This window comes from Aquarana catesbeiana, linkage group LG10, assembly GCF_042186555.1.
Source record: "Aquarana catesbeiana isolate 2022-GZ linkage group LG10, ASM4218655v1, whole genome shotgun sequence".
Classification (NCBI taxonomy): domain Eukaryota; kingdom Metazoa; phylum Chordata; class Amphibia; order Anura; family Ranidae; genus Aquarana; species Aquarana catesbeiana.
The window spans coordinates 161,687,572-161,705,955 of NC_133333.1; the positions used below are offsets into that span (position 1 = coordinate 161,687,572).

The 18,384-nt window shown below is 42.1% G+C and overlaps 1 protein-coding gene across 2 annotated transcripts in view; it reads left to right on the forward strand.

Annotated features, from left to right (window-relative positions):
* TTYH1 (tweety family member 1) overlaps positions 1 to 18,384 on the forward strand; it is a 245,107-nt gene that overhangs the window by 160,712 nt on the left and 66,011 nt on the right. For both annotated transcript variants that reach the window (XM_073602865.1, XM_073602866.1), the window contains exon 3: positions 3,563 to 3,674. In XM_073602865.1, coding sequence (XP_073458966.1) covers positions 3,563 to 3,674 — 112 coding nt within the window. The remainder of the gene's footprint in view (positions 1 to 3,562; positions 3,675 to 18,384) is intronic.

Genomic DNA, 18,384 nt, shown 5'->3' on the forward strand with positions numbered 1-18,384 from the left:
GTGTATCTTTTGAGTTTATAAATAGGGGTAGGTGGCGCTACCTGTACTGGATACCTAGTTAAATATATGATCTCTACTGGGTGCCCAAATGTGCACTCTAAAAATAAATAAAGCAAATTAATATTGAATATGTGCCATTTTTGGTTAATGTGCCGTCCCAGTGTGTGCAAACAGCTAAATGCTTATTTGTGTAAAAAGGTGTAAATACACCCACACATATTTGTGGAGATTCTATGAAGACTATAGTGTGGAGTTCATATATATACACACATAGATATATTTTTCCACTCCTTTTAAATATCTATCCTTTTCCCTTTATAATAATGTAGGTGTAGACTTTCTGCAACCTAAGGAACCCCTTGAGAGAGGTTATAATTAGATGTTAACATCATATCCTCCACAAGGGGGTTTCCCATCTGGGACCCGGTTGGGCCCCCCTTGTTTATACAACTTATTTTATACTACCTTTACACTACCTATCTTTCTCTACTGGGTCTTGGACTCTTTCACAGAGTGCCCCTCCTTTGATTTTGTAATTTTTTGGTCTTTTGTTATTTTTAATTTTCCTATAGTGGGAGGTGCACTGAATATCCCCATATGTCATGATTCCTGATTTAGGTGGGATATATTAGCTGATTATATTACAGTTTTTTGTGCAAGTCTAAGGCTCCCTTTTATGGGAGTGGCATATATGTACATAAGAGATTGTGTTTTTTATGTTGGTGATGCCAAATCTCCCAACACTACACATGAATGGGTAATTTATGGCCCGTGTTCCTGGAAACCAGGGGTGCAAGGGAAAGCTTCCTTTATTTTTATAATTTTCATATTTGCTTATACAGACATCTACTATTACATGCTGAATTGGAAAGGAAATGGACCAATTATACCTTGATTTTTTTAATATTCTTGTAGTAGTAATACAAAGCACCACCAATAGGGGGTAGCTTATAACACTTCCATAATATGTTTCCCCTTTGGTGTCTGCAAACCCCCCCACCCCTGTTTTAAACTCATACATGTGGTATGGTGAAATGGTATCGCCCATGAATAATCTAGAATGGTTATAGAGTGTTATCTGCCTGTATTTTCAAAGCGTTTTTATGAGTAGGATTGTTTAAAACTCTTTGTCTGTCTCCATTGATGGCAAGCGGGGATATCAAGGCCTCCCATTGAGATATTATATTACAAACTAGCCCCGCACATTAGATCAGTCCCATCGGGTAGGGATACCTTGCAATTTACATAATATGGGCTGCCCGTGGGAGGAGATATGTCCGCTTGTCTTCAAATAGCTTCTTACGAGGTACGTGTGCTACGCCTTTGACAACGTCGATGACGAACCGCGTAAGGTGGAGCTACGTACCTACGTCACACGCGGAAGTCAGAGAGAGAGTGGAACGCAGCTGAGGCGCACGCCGCTCGGTTGCCAGTTTACATCCACGAGCTTTTCTCTCAATGCTTGACCTCCCATTATCTAGTGTGATAGCCTGACTCCTTATAGGAGTACGAACTTTTTTACATTTTATTTATTTATTTTATATGTTATTTGATTGCTGTAATCAGCATTTTTTAATAAAATTCTAATACGTTATCACACTATGGGAGCCCTGTCTCTTTCATGTGAGGGGAACCCGGAGCTCTGAAGGCACACTTATTTGGAGTGGATAGTCCCAGGGAGAACCCCACTGGAATCCTAGACGCTATCAGGAGCCGGAGACTATACGCTGTCTGGGTGCATGGAGCTGGTAAGTGGGGATCCTTGAGGGGGAGCACCGGAGTCACTGGATATCAACTGTTGCTGTCACAAAAGTCACCTTACACAGATTACTTGGATTTGGTGGAAATATATGGAACTTTGCAAGCTGGGACTTTCATTAATAGATTTTTTGATCTTTTGATTTTTTTATGGTTTGATTTACTCATTTTTTCACGTTTTTATTCCTCTAACACACATGTTTGCACATCCAATGTGATTCTAAATAATCAATTTCACATTTTTCTAGGTGCATCAGGGTTTTTTTATTGCTGATGAACTGTGTATAGACTATTTTTAGCTGCCCGGCTGTCTGCTGGGGGATAATTTGCTAACACTTATATCAGTTGTTATAATATTAGTAATTGGTAATTGGTTAATGATCACATTATTTTATAAGAGGATTTGTTACTCACTTATTCATTTAACCCCTCTAGTACACCTATAGGGGGGTGGGTGTATTTACACCTTTTTACACAAATAAGGATTTAGCTGTTTGTACACACTGGGACGGCACATTAACCAAAAATGGCACATATTCAATATTAATTTGCTTTATTTATTTTTAGAGTGCACATTTGGGCACCCAGTAGAGATCATATATTTAACTAGGTATCCAGTACAGGTAGCGCCACCTACCCCTATTTATAAACTCATTCTAATCTATTCCACCCTTTTGAGGGTGTGTTTTAGAAGGGGGGTTGCAAGCCTGGGTCCGTGAGCGCGGAAAACTTTCTTTAGTACTAATGTGTATCTTTTCCTTGTCACATGATGGGAATCAAATGAGTGGAGACTCTATGCATTTTGTTGAACTTTCTATCAACTTCTTCAGGAGTACCCCTGAGTTGATTGTTAAAAACAATGCTCATTCTGTCTTAATATCCAAGAAAAGCATGTCTAGGGATCTGTACCGCCAAGCGCTCACAAGGGAGATGTCAGATGTAGGAGAATCTCAGTAATTTAGTAGTGTGTGATATCCTTAAACACTTTAATGGTAGAGGATAGCTACAAATAAAGCAATGGCTGAGACCCTGAAGGCAGCAGGGGACATACATTACACGTGGATTCCCCCTCCTAAATATATCTGGTAGTGTGCTCAAATGAGTCCCCATTTATGTTGTCAATTGGTCACTAATAAAGATCCTTCCAGCATACAGGCCATCATCCCATTTTAGGAGAAATAAGACAATGGCCTGTTTGATGGAAACATTTTCATCAGATATATTTAAGAGGGAAAATCCACGTGGTGAAACACCAGGAAATCACAGCCAGCTTCCCACATCCAAGATAGAGGCACAAGGGTGCTCAAAAAGAAGCCTCAAAAGACTTTAGACGCAATGGGCACAACATAAAAAAGGGTACAAGTTACTCCAAAGATACTGAAATATGATAGTACCAGGAAGCCAATTACGCCAGTAATGCAAGGGATATACAGTATTGACACTAGGAACTGATGTATGTAATTATATTGAGTTTAAATATGATATTATTTACATAGATTTATATTATATTTAGATTAATTTGCAACGTTCTCTTTAACACAGTGGACAAATGTGTATGGCATAGGTGTTGGCACAGATGATTTACATATCAAAAGAAGAACTTGCTTTTTGCTGCAAAAGGAGTTATGAGCTTGGCAGACCTAGATACCAGCTCATCTGAGATGCCAAGCAAAGCCACTTAAAAATTCTTTTTAAGATGCTAGTTAATTGGGACGGTTAAGCAGTGTAAATTAATTCTCTGTTAACGTTATCTTGGGATTTAGCAAAGCAACACTTTTAAATTTTCTCATGTTTTCTCTTTTAGTGCTGGAATTGGCATTGGTTTCTATGGAAATAGTGAAACAAATGACGGTGTATATCAAGTGACCTACTCCCTTATGAATGCCAACCACACATTGACCTCCATTGCCTTGCTGGTGAGTTCTCTGAATGATCTCCAAATATTGTTTTGCTGATGTAGCTTTCATTGGCTTTACTGGTTCCATGCCATTTAAATACACAGAGATATATGATTACCACAACAGCACGATGGGTTATGTGTAGCATCATAAAGAAAGGGGACAGGAAAGGTTGCCAATAGTACTCAGTCAGATCCTATACATACATTTCCAAATACAGGTTAAAACATGAACCCTATTTCATTGCTAAATAATATACAGTTCTTCCACTTTTCCCATAACTCCAGTTATATATTAACTTTTGTGTATAAAGCTAGCATTTGACAGAGAATTTGCCTAAAGGTGTTTAAAAATGTTTAAAAATGCCCTCTTGGAAAAGTAGCACAGTAGCATTTGAAGCGGTAGAGGCAATACATTTTTTTTATCCAAAAATAAAAATTACAGTGGATTATATAAGAAACGAGAGCCAGAAATATTACACTTTGCACATTATGTAAGTGGTTTTAGTAGGCCAAATTTGAAGAGGGAAAGATGAGGCACTTTTTATCTTGAAATAGAAACGACTGGATGATGTCAGAAAAAAGAGCTATCAATATTAAACAGCCATACTGCACATCATGTAAGCCTTTTTAGTAGGTTGCATTTGAAGAGATAGAGCCGTGTGTTATGTCAGAGACATTTTGTACAGTCAGCACTGATTCAGTAGTTGAAGTAGGACGCATTTTGAAAGGGACACAGCATGCAGTTTTTAATCGTAAATAACCACATCTATGTATAAGCAACAGGAAAAGAGAGGAAAAGCATTTCTGCTGTTGTAGAAGGCCTCATTTTAAGCTTAACACAAATTAAGCAGCTGTTGAGACCAAATATATCCATTAAAGAGCATTTTAAACTATTTAAAGGAAGGAATATTGTTTGCACTGTTTAGATATTATTTATAACATTTTTATTAGGCCACATTGTCAAAACAACATCCAAATTTAGCATTGAAGTAAAAAATATATATTTTTTAAAATTACATTAGGATTAATATGCAGCCCACAGCATAATGTAATATTTCCACAATGTATTTCAAATGTCATTGGCTACATCCACATTTATCTTGTAAGGGTCTGAAAAGGAAAAAAAATGTATTTTTCAGATTCCAATAGAAGGAAGATGACACACACAACATACATAATAGTTCCACAATTTATTTTAAAAAAAGACCCAATGAGTCAAAACCCCACATTTAAGTGTATACAGTAGATTTCTCACAAAAAAAAATCAGGATTATAATAAAAAATCAATAACTCTATACAGTATGTTAGGCTGCATTTTGAACAGGAGAGACCTCAGTCAGTTTTTAACTGAAAAATCCTCTTTGTGGTGTGTTTATTTTCCTAGGAAAAAAATACAGAAAAATATTGTAATAATTCCCTACATATTAATTTAGAAAAATCAATCATCCACATTGTTCCCAGGCAGCTTATAATTATTTCACCAAACACAGGTTCACAAAATATTTTACAGACTCTATGCACACTATGCAAGCACTTTTATCAATCAACAGTTTATTGTGGAGAGATAAGAAAGATTTTAATTAAAAAAAAAAAACACTCTTAGACTACTTTTTTTATAAGAGACAATAGCCACAAATATTCTGGACGAACAGAGCATTGGAATAGACTTAAAATGGAAGACAGAAAGCCTACAGTAAACACTATATATTTTATAACGGAAAAGAAGTTGCATAAGCATTATATGTGGCACCTGGATAGTGCCAGAGCAGCATAATACACCACAAACATTGAGGTGCAACACAGGAATTACTCTGCAGGAAAAAAAATCTCAAATTTGGTAGCTGTGGAGCAACTCTGAAAACATTAGGTGTGGCATCCTGACAGTTCTGATGAACTATGTTAGAGCTGTAGAGGCAGAACAAGATGGTATTTCTGGCAGGCCTGCAGCAGGGGCAGGAAATGGTAATAATGGCAGGCCTGCATTCGTGACAATAGATGGTAATGGTGACAGGAGTTGGTAATGGTGGCAGACCAGCAGCTATGGTACCAAATGGTAGTGCTGTATGGTACAATAATGTTTTTTGGTGCCAGGTACTCATTGCTGATCCAGGATTGGTTTATTTTTAAAAAAGTGAGTCAGTCAACTGTGTCTAGGAAGAGGGGGAGGCCTTTTCTGTCACAAAACTACCAGCTGCACTAAATGCTTGTCTTGAAATCAGACTGGCCACAGGTCAACCCAGAAACTCAACACACTGGGCAAGCAGTAATCAAGTGGGTCATCCGTTGTAAGGATGTCCACATCTGTCCTTGACCCTATATAATGATTGATCTACCTGTGACTGTTGCCATCATCATTCAGAAAAACCTAAGCCTCGCTTAGAAAGCCACCACCATCACCACTGCTCCTCCTTTCACATCCAGGAGTATCCGAGGTGCATTGGCTATGAAACAGGATCCTTCCACTCTCTGGAAAAGACATTAGGAGGCTCCTTGGCAACACCTCTTGCAGGTGGTGCATTATTGGCTACCACTGTGATGGCAGGATGAGCATTTTCTGTCATTTTCCCCTTGTAATGTGGATCCAGAAGAAATGCCAACCAGTAACTGTCCATTTCTTTGATGGTCCATTTGCAGACGCTGCAGCAGGAATCAGCTCAATAGCCACAAATTTCCAGAGGCAGAAAAAACAGTTCTCAATGTCGCTGAGGACAATGTTGTCCACAACCATTTCACCCCACTTACGTACAACTCCTAGTGTTTGGGAGGGGTGGAATGTATCCCTGACCTTTAAGGAGGAGGGGGTAAAGGTGACTGACAGAGCTGTTACCATCACCAAGTTTCTTGACACAGGGCAGCATTGCCAGCTCCAATAGAGTGCCCCATTCTGCACCCTTCACAGCTGACAGCAAACGTATTCAGTAGGCAATGAAGGATATAGAATATCCTCTGTGGTCATGTGTAACTGTGACCCAGTGGCAGGAAGACATTACCTTCCATATGCTGGTTAAGAGCATCAATGGTCTTCTGGGCAAACAAGTGGCAGCTGAGTACCTGCCATTGTGTTACAGCCATACCACAAATTCATGGCATGGTGCAGACTCCACTAGCTGGAACAGAAGTAGCTGTAAAGCCAGTGATTTTGCGAAGCTGGTATTGAGATGACTGGGTAAATATTTTATTTTACACTTCAGCAGCTGCTCTGTTTGGTAGAAGGGAAAAGGGAAATGCTGTCTGAGTAGCTATTATTCTTTGCTAATTCTGATAAAGACAAACCATCGCCTCTTATTATTACCTCTTGGAAGATCAATAACTACTAATGAATATACATTTTGGCTTGTTGGGTAAAATAAATATCTTAGGTGGTCTTATCTTCTTCAGTATTGGGTATGGGCCTCCTTAGACTGCAGTTTAAATAATCCCAGCCAAGATTTGGCAGAAATTTCATACTTGAGAGCCAGGAATGACTTCAAAGCTGGATTTATTTTGATCTCTTAATTCTTTAACATCGAAGATCCAAAGGTAGCTCTGTTCCTGCAAGTGATTTACACTCTTTTGAATTAATTGCTACTCTTGTTAAGGTCTTAACTGAGGTAGTTAGAAAGTAATCATGCACAGCAACAAGCAAACCTACTTCACGCTACTTGTGAAGAAGTTTGAGTTAAAGAAAAGCTTGATTGAAAAAATTATGAATATATGTAAACTATTGAAAGCTAATGTTTTTTCTGAACTTTAAGTTTTGTTAAGTTTTTTAGACTATACAAACAAAAATTTAATGTACTGTATCAGGTTCAGTCAAGTTCACATTTACATGCCTGAAGATGCGGTGAATAGGGATGAGTGAATCTGTCCTGGTTTGTTTAATCCAGGTTTGGTGAATGCAATGGGAAGTCTGCGAATCCCAAACTTAGCGCTGAACCCCCACTGAAGACTTTGGGACGCAAAACCTTTTTTTAACGCTAATGGGCAAGCTATTGTTGAAAGAAGGGTATGGACACTGGCATTAGGGACATGTACCAATGCAAACAATTTTTTAAAAAATACCGCTCAGTGGAAATTGATTCAAAGGACAACATTGAAAATATTCAAATCCTATAAATAACATGCCATTTCCTGTCCCATTGATCCCAGGACAAAAAATGAGAGGGTATAGGTGTTACCAGGATACTCGCTGTATTTAAAAATGATGTGTTGCTGTCCCATCAGAAAGAGATCAATCATTTTCTGTCCATGTGGACAGTAGACCCAATATATCACCAGAGATGAGAGCCCACTAACAGGCAGAAAAAATCGTAGACCTGTGTAAGTCTTCAGAGAGATGGTAACGAACAGTAATACTTATAATGTACAGTAGGCAGTTGTATGTAAAGTAGAGCACAATATATGGGGTCAGGTGTATGCAATAAACATCAAAGAGTGCAGTGATCCAAAGTATGCAAAAAGCAGTGCAGCATACAGAGTGCAGCAGAGGTCAAGACTATGTATTGTACAGCATAGCATACACAGTGCGTGGTCAGTAGTATGTAGTGTACAGAACAGCACACAGAGTACAGCAGTTAGGAGTTTAACCACTTAAGGACCAGCCGCCGCAGTTGTACTGTGGCAGGTTGGCTCCCCTGAGCGAATCGCCGTCATGGTACGTCGGCCGCTTTAAGACCACTAGGGGTGCGACGCTGGAGCCGATGCGCACGGCCGGCGGGCGTGATGCCTGCCGGCCACCCGTGATCGCTCCTGACAGAGACAGAACGGGAATCTGTCAATGTAAATAGACAGATCTCCATTCTGTCAGGGGAGGAAAGACAGATCTGCTGTTCCTACTGATTAGGAACAATGATCGGTCTCCTCCTTTAGGCAGTCCCACCCCCCCCCCCAATTAGCAACACTCCCTAGGTAACACATTTAACCCCTTGATCGCCGTCTAGTGTTAACTCCTTACCTGCCAGTGACATTTATACAGTAATCAGTGGCTATTTTTAGCTCTGATTGCTGTATAAATGTCAATGATCCCAAAAAGTGTCAAAAGTAAAAAGTAAAAAATATTGTTTTTTTTTTTTCAAAATTGTCAGTCTTTTTTTGTTTATAACGCAAACAATAAAAACTGCAGAGGTGATCAAATACCACCAAAAGAAAGCTCTAATTGTGGGAAAAAAAAGACATCAATTTTATTTGGGTACAGCATCGCACGACCACGCAATTGTCAGTTAAAGCGACGCAGTGCAGTATTGCAAAAAAAATGGCCTGGTCATTAAGGGGGCAAATCTTTCTGGTCCTTAAGTGGTTAACATAAAACTAAGTGCAGCACTTCCAATATAAACTGTGCTTTGATGGTCAATATGAGAATCACAGATAACATATCAAAATGCCCTGCAATAAACAGAATTAAACTGAAAAAAATATTTCTGAAAATATATGCCATGTGTTTTACATGCCTTCAATGTGCAAAAAATACATGTATGGGGCTAAAACATTAGCCCCAATAGACTATATAACATAAAAAATGCACAAATATTAAAAGTGAACAAATCCACAAACCAAATATCCTTTAGTAAAATGTGATATCTAAACTCCGCTGGTTCTACCAATGTTCACCAAAAAAACAGTGTTCAAAGGTATTTCACAGTAATAGTGTTCATAATATCTTATATATAAATAAATTACATATACCTGTAGAGCGTTTGATTATAGGAGGTCTATAAGCGCTTGGTATGTATATGGATTACATCCATCCATGGGCAAGACCAGCATAACTGAAGCTTGATGGATACACAGGGTTAAACCACATGCCACATGAGGACTGGTAAAAGCTCAGGGAAGAAGAAAAACTACAATCAAAATGAAATGTTCTGCTATCACTAGTCATGGCTATTTGCAGGGGGGAGGTTGAGGTTGTACTCCTGACACTAGTGTACTTCCTACCCCATAGGAGTTGCAGTTGAAATGGATCCCCCACTCCTGCAGTCAGGCACACCGAATCTTCACAAGCACCACAAGTCAGAGAACAGTCTGTGGCTTTGTTTTTGTTTTGTTTTTATTATTGGGTTATTAACCTCTTTCTTACTTAAACCCCCCTCCTTCCCAGACCAATTTTCAGCTTTCAGCGCTGTCACACTTTGAATGACAATTGCACTGTCATGCTACACTGTACTCAAATGAAATTTTTATGAATTTTTTCACACAAATGGAGCTTTCTTTTGGTGGTATTTAATCACCACTTGGGTTTTTATTTTTTGCTAAACAAACAAAAAAAGACAGACATTTTTGAAAAAAAAAACATGTTTTATAGTTTGTTATAAAATTTTGCAAACAGGTAATTTTTCTCCTTCGTTGATATTCGCTGATGAGGCTGCACTGATGGGCACTGATGGACTGCACTGATGGGCACAGATAAGGCTACACTGATAGGCACAGATAAGGCGACACTGATAGGCACAGATAAGACGACACTGATGGGCACTGATGGGTGGCACTGAGGGGTGGCACTGATAGATGTCACTGATGGGCACTGGTAGGTGGCACTGGTAGGTGATATTGATAGGCAGCGCTGGTAATGTCCAGGGATGCCCTCCCGGCAAATTAAGTCCACGCTGTTGCCGTCTTTTGGCTATAGCACGGATGGCAAGTGGTTAAGTGGATAGGGATGGGAAGTTATGGGATGCCCACTTGACTTTACCAACTTCAGGGACAACTTTATATATACACACCTATATACAGTCACTTCTCTTCCCTGCAGCATAAACACTTGCTTGCTCCAGCTGAATCATTCTTGAAATTATCTGACAGGTTCCCAGTTAGATTTAGCAACAGCCCATTACAGACAGGAATCTCGCAGCCCCTTTAATTGTAGCTCAGATATATTGAAACAGCACGTAATCTCTCCTCTGTGGGCACTGATCCCAACACCACCTGTTCAGGCACCGCCAACCCACCTGGCTGCATCTGCCCCTTTCACCAGCCCTACTGGCTGCCTCTCTACACCAGTCCACTCGGCTGACTCTTCACCAGCCCACCCAGCTGACTCTTCGCCAGCCCACACGGCTGACCCTTCACCAGCCCACACGTCTGACTCTTCACCAGCCCACCCGGCTGACTCTCAGGAGGTCTCTAAGGGAAAGGACTGAAGACTTAAGCACACCACTGTCTTCAAAGGAGACTGGCTACATGAATCAGTCTCTCCCCTTTGTTAGTTCCCAACAGTGTTGCATTACTCCCTCTGTCCTCTCTTGCTCATGTGCCTCCAGGAAGACTTTCTCCTCTGTGTTATAGCAGGATCCTTCCTGCACCCTGACTAAGGGGCACCCCTGAGGGCCACCGACAGCCTCCTCAAGACTGTATCTCCATCTTCCACCTGACTGTCCCTGCTGGCATGGCCCATGTCTATTTATGGAGTTATCTCGGCCCCCTGTGGGCCCACTGCTGGGGATTGGCTAAGACTACAAAAATATTCAAGGCAGCTGCTTCTAGCCCCCACCCTCTAGCTCTAGAAGATTCTCCAACCTTTAACTTTAATGAACTTTAATGAACCCTAACCCAGATTCCATGGCTCAGGCTTAGCCCTGAGCCAAACTACATTTTACCTATACTAACTTCTATCATGCACTAGAGGGTGCTACACTAGTGCCTGCAGTCAGTAACACTATAGATTGTCAATGTTTTTCTTTTATAGTTGTGAGAAAAATATATCACTGTAGGAAAATATATCTCTTTTGTTAAATGCTAAAGTGCCTATAAAAACACTCACAATAATTGTCTTAAAAATAAAATATTAGGTAAAGGCCGCAGTGTATTTAGCCAGGGATGTGATTCTAGGACTGTGAAACACTCTGTCTATGCACAGCATGATGACATCTTCAGGTAACTCCACCTTAGGTGTTGCGTCCTTACAGGACTTTATCAGAGAGTGGGCCAGGAGTCAGGAGTATGTCACATACAGGTGTGTGTGTTTATGTATATGGGCAGTGGTTAGGTGTATGTGATATACAACCCCTTATGTTGGTGTTTGTGATACTTCACTACTGAGCAGGAAACATAGCATGCACTGTCATGTGGCTACCCAATGTAGAAATACAAACAATAAATAGAAGCAATAATAAAAACATTTACAAATACTATCAAGCCTTACCACATATTATAAAGTCATTAATAGCAAAATATATAAACCTTTTTGAACTGACAGATTACTAAGGATGCCTAGTAAATCACAAGCAAGTTCCACAATGCTTGCAATACACAACAGACTTAGTGCTTCTGTAGAGCGTTTTTGGTAATCCCAATATGTTCCTCCAGATGTGTACTATCTATAGCTCTTTAATCCAGTGATTCTGCTTTCAGCCACCCCTTGATTGTTACATTAACATTCTGTATTTTGTCCAAAAACTTGTCAAACCTGAGGCCTTTACCCCCTAAAACAAATGCTGCAAGTAACCTCCTCTGCTGCACAGCTCCTGCATCCTCCATTTTCCTAAGGGGCTGCCTGTCACTGTGTATTAAAACACTAAACCATTCATGCAGAAAACTCTGTTAGTTTATTTTGTATCAGGAGCCCCTGGCAAAAGAAATGCTCTGCTATCACTAGTCATGGCTATTTGCGGGGGGAGGTTGAGGTTGTACTCTGTACCACTGACACTAGTTTCCTGCTGTCAGCAACACTATAGATTGTCATTGTTTTTTTCTTTTAGAGTTGTGAGAAAAATATATCACTGTAGGAAAATATTTCAGCTGTTTAAGGATAAAGTTCATTAGCAAAACTCCTCCAGAGGGAAGCCATGTTACCTACTTCCCGGTTACACAGTATGCAGAATAAACAGCGGACTTTACAGATTTCAATTTTGAAAATGGTAATGCTTAAATCCTAACTCTCCTTTGTTCCCTCCACTTCAATACACCACCTCTGGCCCCTTAAAAAAAAGCTTTATACTTAACTCTTTTTCCAGCTGTCTTTGGTACCGTCCAGTGATGTTACAGGTCCTCTTCTTCCTCCAGCGGTGGGAAGATCCTAAATGCTACAGAGAGTAAAGCCATGTAATGACATGGTGTAGTTCTTTGCTTTTGTCGAAGGGCCATCACATAGTTAGTAAAGTGACCTCCCAGTTTGCTTTTGTTCAGCCGGCTGGGTTGAATAAAATAAAAAAGAATGTGTGTACCAGGCACTACATACTCTCTCCAGATAACGTACAATATTTGTGACTATTGTCTGTGAAAAAATAGACTATAATTTTTTTTTCATGATAAAACTGCCCTGAGTCTCCCTCTAAAATTGCAGCCTAATCAAGCTGCTCCCATACTCTCCAGTGAATGTACAATATTTGTGTCTTTTATCTCTGAAATAATACACTCAAATTTTTATTCCAAGACAAAACCTGACTTGTCTCCTTCAATTTGCTAAAAATAAAATATAATATAGATCTGTGCTAGTATTACATGAAAATGCAGATGTAAAAGGTAATCAAAGAGCAATTATGAGAGCAGCATACAGAAAGACCAATATAAATTCTATTAACCATAATTGTATAATAGTTGCAGTGCTTCTGTGTAATAAACAATCTGACTTCCACCAACTGTGACAAAATGTGCCATTAAATGACACCGTGTGGTGGGATGACATCAGCACCCAAAGCTCTTTCCTACGAATCCTTCGGATTTTAAGAGGAACCCCACAGCATTTTTTTTTTAAATGGCGTGGGGTCCCTCCCAAAATCCATACCAGACCCTTATCCGAGCATGCAGCCCGACAGGTCAGGAAAGGGGGGGTGAGTGACCCCAAAGCACCTTGTCCCCATTTTTAAGGGGGACAAGGGTCTCTTCCAACATCCATGGGCTGTGGTTGCAGGGGACTTATCAGAATTTTGAAGCCCCCTTTAACAAGGGGGCCCCCAGATCCCAGCGCCCTCCCTATGTAAATGAGTATTGGGTACATTTTACCCCTACCCAATCACAAAAAAAGTGTAAAAAATAAATAAAGACAAGAGGCAGTTTTTGACAATTCCTTTATTAAAAAAAAAAAAAAAAAACAATGTCCCCAGATGTAGAGCGATCATCAATTACTACGCCCGCCGCACCACCGGACCCGAAAAAAGAGAAAAAAAAATGTTTTGTCCGCAACGAAGGCTAACTGTCAAAGGCCTGCTCTGCCGTTTGACAGTTATTAAAGTGGTTGTAAACCCTCTGGGACAACTTTCACCTACAGGTAAGCCTAGATTAAGGCTTACCTGTAGGTGCTTGCAATAGCTCCTTAACCTACACGGTTTAGGAGATGTTTGAAAAAAAGACTGTACCGATGTCTACGGCGCATGCGCGCGGTAGACAACAGCGCAGGTGCACTGAGCATGCCATTAGTGAAGGTGAGCATGCCATCACTGACGGCTCCCACGCATTTGTGCCAGAGTGACGTCATCGCTGCTCCGCCCACTCACAGCGCCGGAGCAGCTAAGTCACTCTGGGTATCATGGCGCCGACAAAGGACGTGAACGAGGGTCGCTTCGGGGGCTTCTATCTCAGGTAATTCATAATGAGCTAGTATTATGCCTTTGTCTTGCAGGGTGCATGTGTTTTTTTTTCTTCAGAGGCTTTACACTGTAGGTAAGGGACAGGCCACCTGGTGACGTCACCTGGTGGCACTACCCCCTTGTGACCTCACCGACCGCTGCATGCTGGATCGGTGAAGTCACAAGGGGGCGGTGTCACCAGGTGGCCCAACCCCTTACCTATTTAAGGAACGGTCAAACGGCAGAGCAAGCAATCAGCATTTAGCCTTCGTCGTGGGTGGAGCATTTTTTAATTTATTTTTTGGGTCCGGCGGGCATTGTGATTCATGATGGATCTACATGGGGGGGGGCAATGCTTTTTTATATTTTTAAAAAAGGAATTGTCAAAAACTGCCTCTTGTCGTTATTTATTTTTGACATTTTTTTGGTGAATGGGTAGGGGTACAAGGTACCCCATACTCAGTCACATGGGGGGCTTGAATCTGGGGACCCCCTTGCTAAAGGGCAGAGCCCCCACCCCAAAGCACCCCCCATGTTGAGGGCATGTGGCCTGGTATGACTCAGGAGGGGGGGTGCTCGCTCATCCCCTGCCTTTACTGTCCTGCCAGGCTGCATGCTCGGGATCCGGTATGGATTTCGGGGGGACCCCATGCCATTTTTTTAAATTGTGCCATGGGGTTCCCCTTAAAAGCCATACCAGACCCAAAGGATGGATTGGGGTGGACCCACACACCATTTTTTTTTTTTTCACTTTTTTCTATTGCCAGCAATGTTTTTTATTTTTTCATTCAGCTGTCAGTGGGGAAGCTTGTTGACAGTTGATAACTCATCCGTTGTTAAGGATGCAGTGGCTGGCTTTCTAGCCTGCTCCTTAACAACCAGCTATTCACTGTGCCCTGATTGGGCAAAGCTTTTCCGAGCATGCAGTCTGGCAGGACAGTAAAGGCAGGGGATGAGCGAGCACCCCCCCTCCTGAGTCAAATCTTTGCCCAATCAAGACTTAGAATGCACTGTGCAGCGCAGGGGCGCTAGGCAGGATGTTTGCAAATTCTGGTGTTTGCCGAACAAGGGTATCGGGTACAAGGGGACCCCAGATCCCCCCCATGTGAATGGGTATCCTGTACCATTCACCAAAAAAAAGTGTAAAAAAAATAAAAAGTGACAGGAGACAGTTTTGGACAGTTCCCATGATGTCCATCCATCTTCAATCACGGCGCCGACGGTCTTGAAAAAAAAGAAAAAACTGGAAAACTTGGGAGGCGTCCCCGCAAACTGCCGTCTTTTTGCGGTGACAGCTGTTATATAGTCGGTGACATAAACGGGTGACCCCGACCCCCTCTGATGTCACATGACAGCTATGACAGCTGTCATCGCGAAAAGACAACAGTCGGCAGGATGCCTCCCATCGACAGAGTTTTTCCCCTTTTTTTTTCTTATCTATTTTTTGGGTCCATCGGCGCTGTGATTGATGATGGATTTACATTTCGGGACACTTTGTTTTAATAAGGGAATTGTCAAAATCTGTCTCCTGTCATTTTTACTTTTTTGACACTTTTTTTGGTGAATGGGTAGGAGTACAATGTACCCCTACCCATTCACATAAGGGGGGCCCGGGATCTGGGGGCCCCCTTGTTAAAGGGGGCTTCCAGATTCCAAAAAGCCCCGGCCCGCAGACCTCCACAACCACCGGGCAAGGGTTGTGGGGATAAAGCCCTTGTCCCCATCAACATGGGTACAGGGTGCTTTGGGGGTGACCCCAAAGAACCCTCCCCATGTTGAGGGCATGTGGCCTGGTAGAGTTTAGGAGGGGGGGGCGCTCTCTCATCCCCCTATTCCTGTGGCCTGCCAGGTTGGGTGCTCAGATATTGGACTGGTATGGATTTTGGGGGGTCCCCACGTAATTTTTTTATTTTGGCGTGGGGTTCCCCTTAAAATCCATACCAGATCTGAAGGGTCTGGTATGGATTTTGGGGGAGACGCCCACGCCATTTTTTTTATTTTAGCACGGGGTTCCCCTTAATATCCATACCAGACCCGATGGGCCTGGTATGGACTGGGGGGAACCCACATCATTTTTTTCAAGATTTTTTATGTATATTGCCGGGATCCGGCAATACATTACAGCCGTGAGCAATTTTAAATGACATTTTTTCCTTTAGAAATGTCATTTTGCTGCAGTACTTTTATAAACATGGGAAAGATGCACTACTTTACAGGCAGACTAAGGGGACCCTATCACGTACCTGGTAGAAGAGCCTGAATGGACAAGCAAGGCCTCCCTTACACCTCTGATTTGGAACCTCTGATAGTGGGAACAGAAGGCGCCAAGGTACAGCGTCGCATGAGGCCAAGAGTCTTTAACTGGTAGCTGGACGGCAGTCCTAGTAAGGCTGGTGAAGACAGAGGCAGGCTTCAGCAGGAAGACCGACAGGCAGGCAGCTGGTGCAGATGGCAGCAACGAAGAAGCAAGGTCAGGCAGGCTGGGTCATACACGGCTAGGACAATCGGATGCAGGGTGCAGGCAGGATCGTAGTCAGGAGGCAAGCCAGGATCAAAAGCAATCAGGATCAGCAAACAGGAGCCAAGGAGAAGACAGGAGGATGGTCATAGGACAAGCCAGGTTGGGTGCTGGTGGAGATCAAGGGATGGTCAGACAAGCTGGGTAGGTAACAGGGATCAAGATACAGGTTTTCAGGAAACAGAATGCACAGAAGCTGAAGACGAAGCAGCACTGGGGCTAGGTACTGGCTGCACCTAAATAGGCTCACTTTTGCGCCAGCGTTACTCATGTGTGCACGTGAGCGTCAACGCGCACACGGGTGCGCGACGGCTTCTGTTTGCGTGCCAGTTCGCGCATGTGCACTTCTATGTGCTAATGCCCGATTCCTGCGGGCAACAGAAATGCGTGTATTTCTGGGCCTCAAAGCTCTTGTAGGGAGGTGGATATCTCTGCTGGTATGCGCATCCTGACAGACCCCCAGGCATGATATTTAAAGGAATATTTCATTTTTATTGTTTCACTTTAAGCATTATTAAAATCACTGCTCCTAAAAAAAACGACTGGTTTTAAAACTTTTTTTGCAGTGATACATGTCCCCTGGGGCAGTACCCGGGTCCCCATTTTTATGGTAATACTTTGCATATAAGCCTTTAAAATGAGCACTTTTGATTTTTCATGTTCTTGTCCCATGGACTTTAACGGTGTTAACGTGTTAGCACAAACCTTTTGCCTGTTTTCATGTTCTGGTGCGAACCGAACCAGGGGGGTGTTTGGCTCATCCCTACTCCTGAAGATGAACCTGAAGTGCCTGTGTGGTCCTGCCAACATATTGCAGACAACTGGAGCAAGTACATTACTCCGTAGCAACTGTGTGTAATAAAAATGAAGTATTTAATATATATACCTATTCCTCGGTCTAATACCTCTTAAAGAGGAGTTCCGCCCCCCCAGCAAAAAACTCAAAGTCAGCAGCTACACATACTGTAGATGCTAACTTTTAATATTAGGACACTTACCTGTCCTGGAATCCAGCGATGTTGGCACCCCAGCCGATGTTTGCAATGGCTCTTGGGTGCTGCCGCCGCCATTCGTAGTATGGGAACCTCACAGCCGGTTCTCTACTGCGCATGTGCGAAGCGCACTGCCCTTTCTGAATAGCGCGGCGACGGGGGAAGGAGGAGGGGGCCGAACTTCCGAGTGATCTTGCCGGGGCGAGATCTCTCAGAAGTGGGGATGAGTACCTGTCAAAAACAGGTACCCGCTCCCCCCCAAAAGGTGCCAAATCTGGCACTGGAGGGGGGGGGAGGCTAATATGCGGAGCTTCCACTTTTGAGTGGAACTCCGCTTTAAGTTATTTCATGAATAACTGTAAAGGGTGCACTCAATAAGAGAAGTATGTGATCTATGTACCTCTTCCAAAGAACCAATTTTATTATTGAATTGCCATACATAATGTCATTCTCCCACCTAGCCATGCAAAGATTGGTCATAATTGGGAATACTTGGCTCCTATTGCCACACCACTCACTACCTTGAAGGTAATATCTCATCTCAAACTAGTTGTGATGCATGGCAAATTCAAGGACCCACAAAATAATTTGCTTTTGTACTTATTTGATAGAGCCTGGAACTCCTCTGAATAATACTAAACTGATTGTAATTCCTGTTCATTGGATACGAAAAGATGAAACACCAGCAGTTACAAAGATATAATCCTCTTTATTGTGTACCCCTTTCAACACATTGAT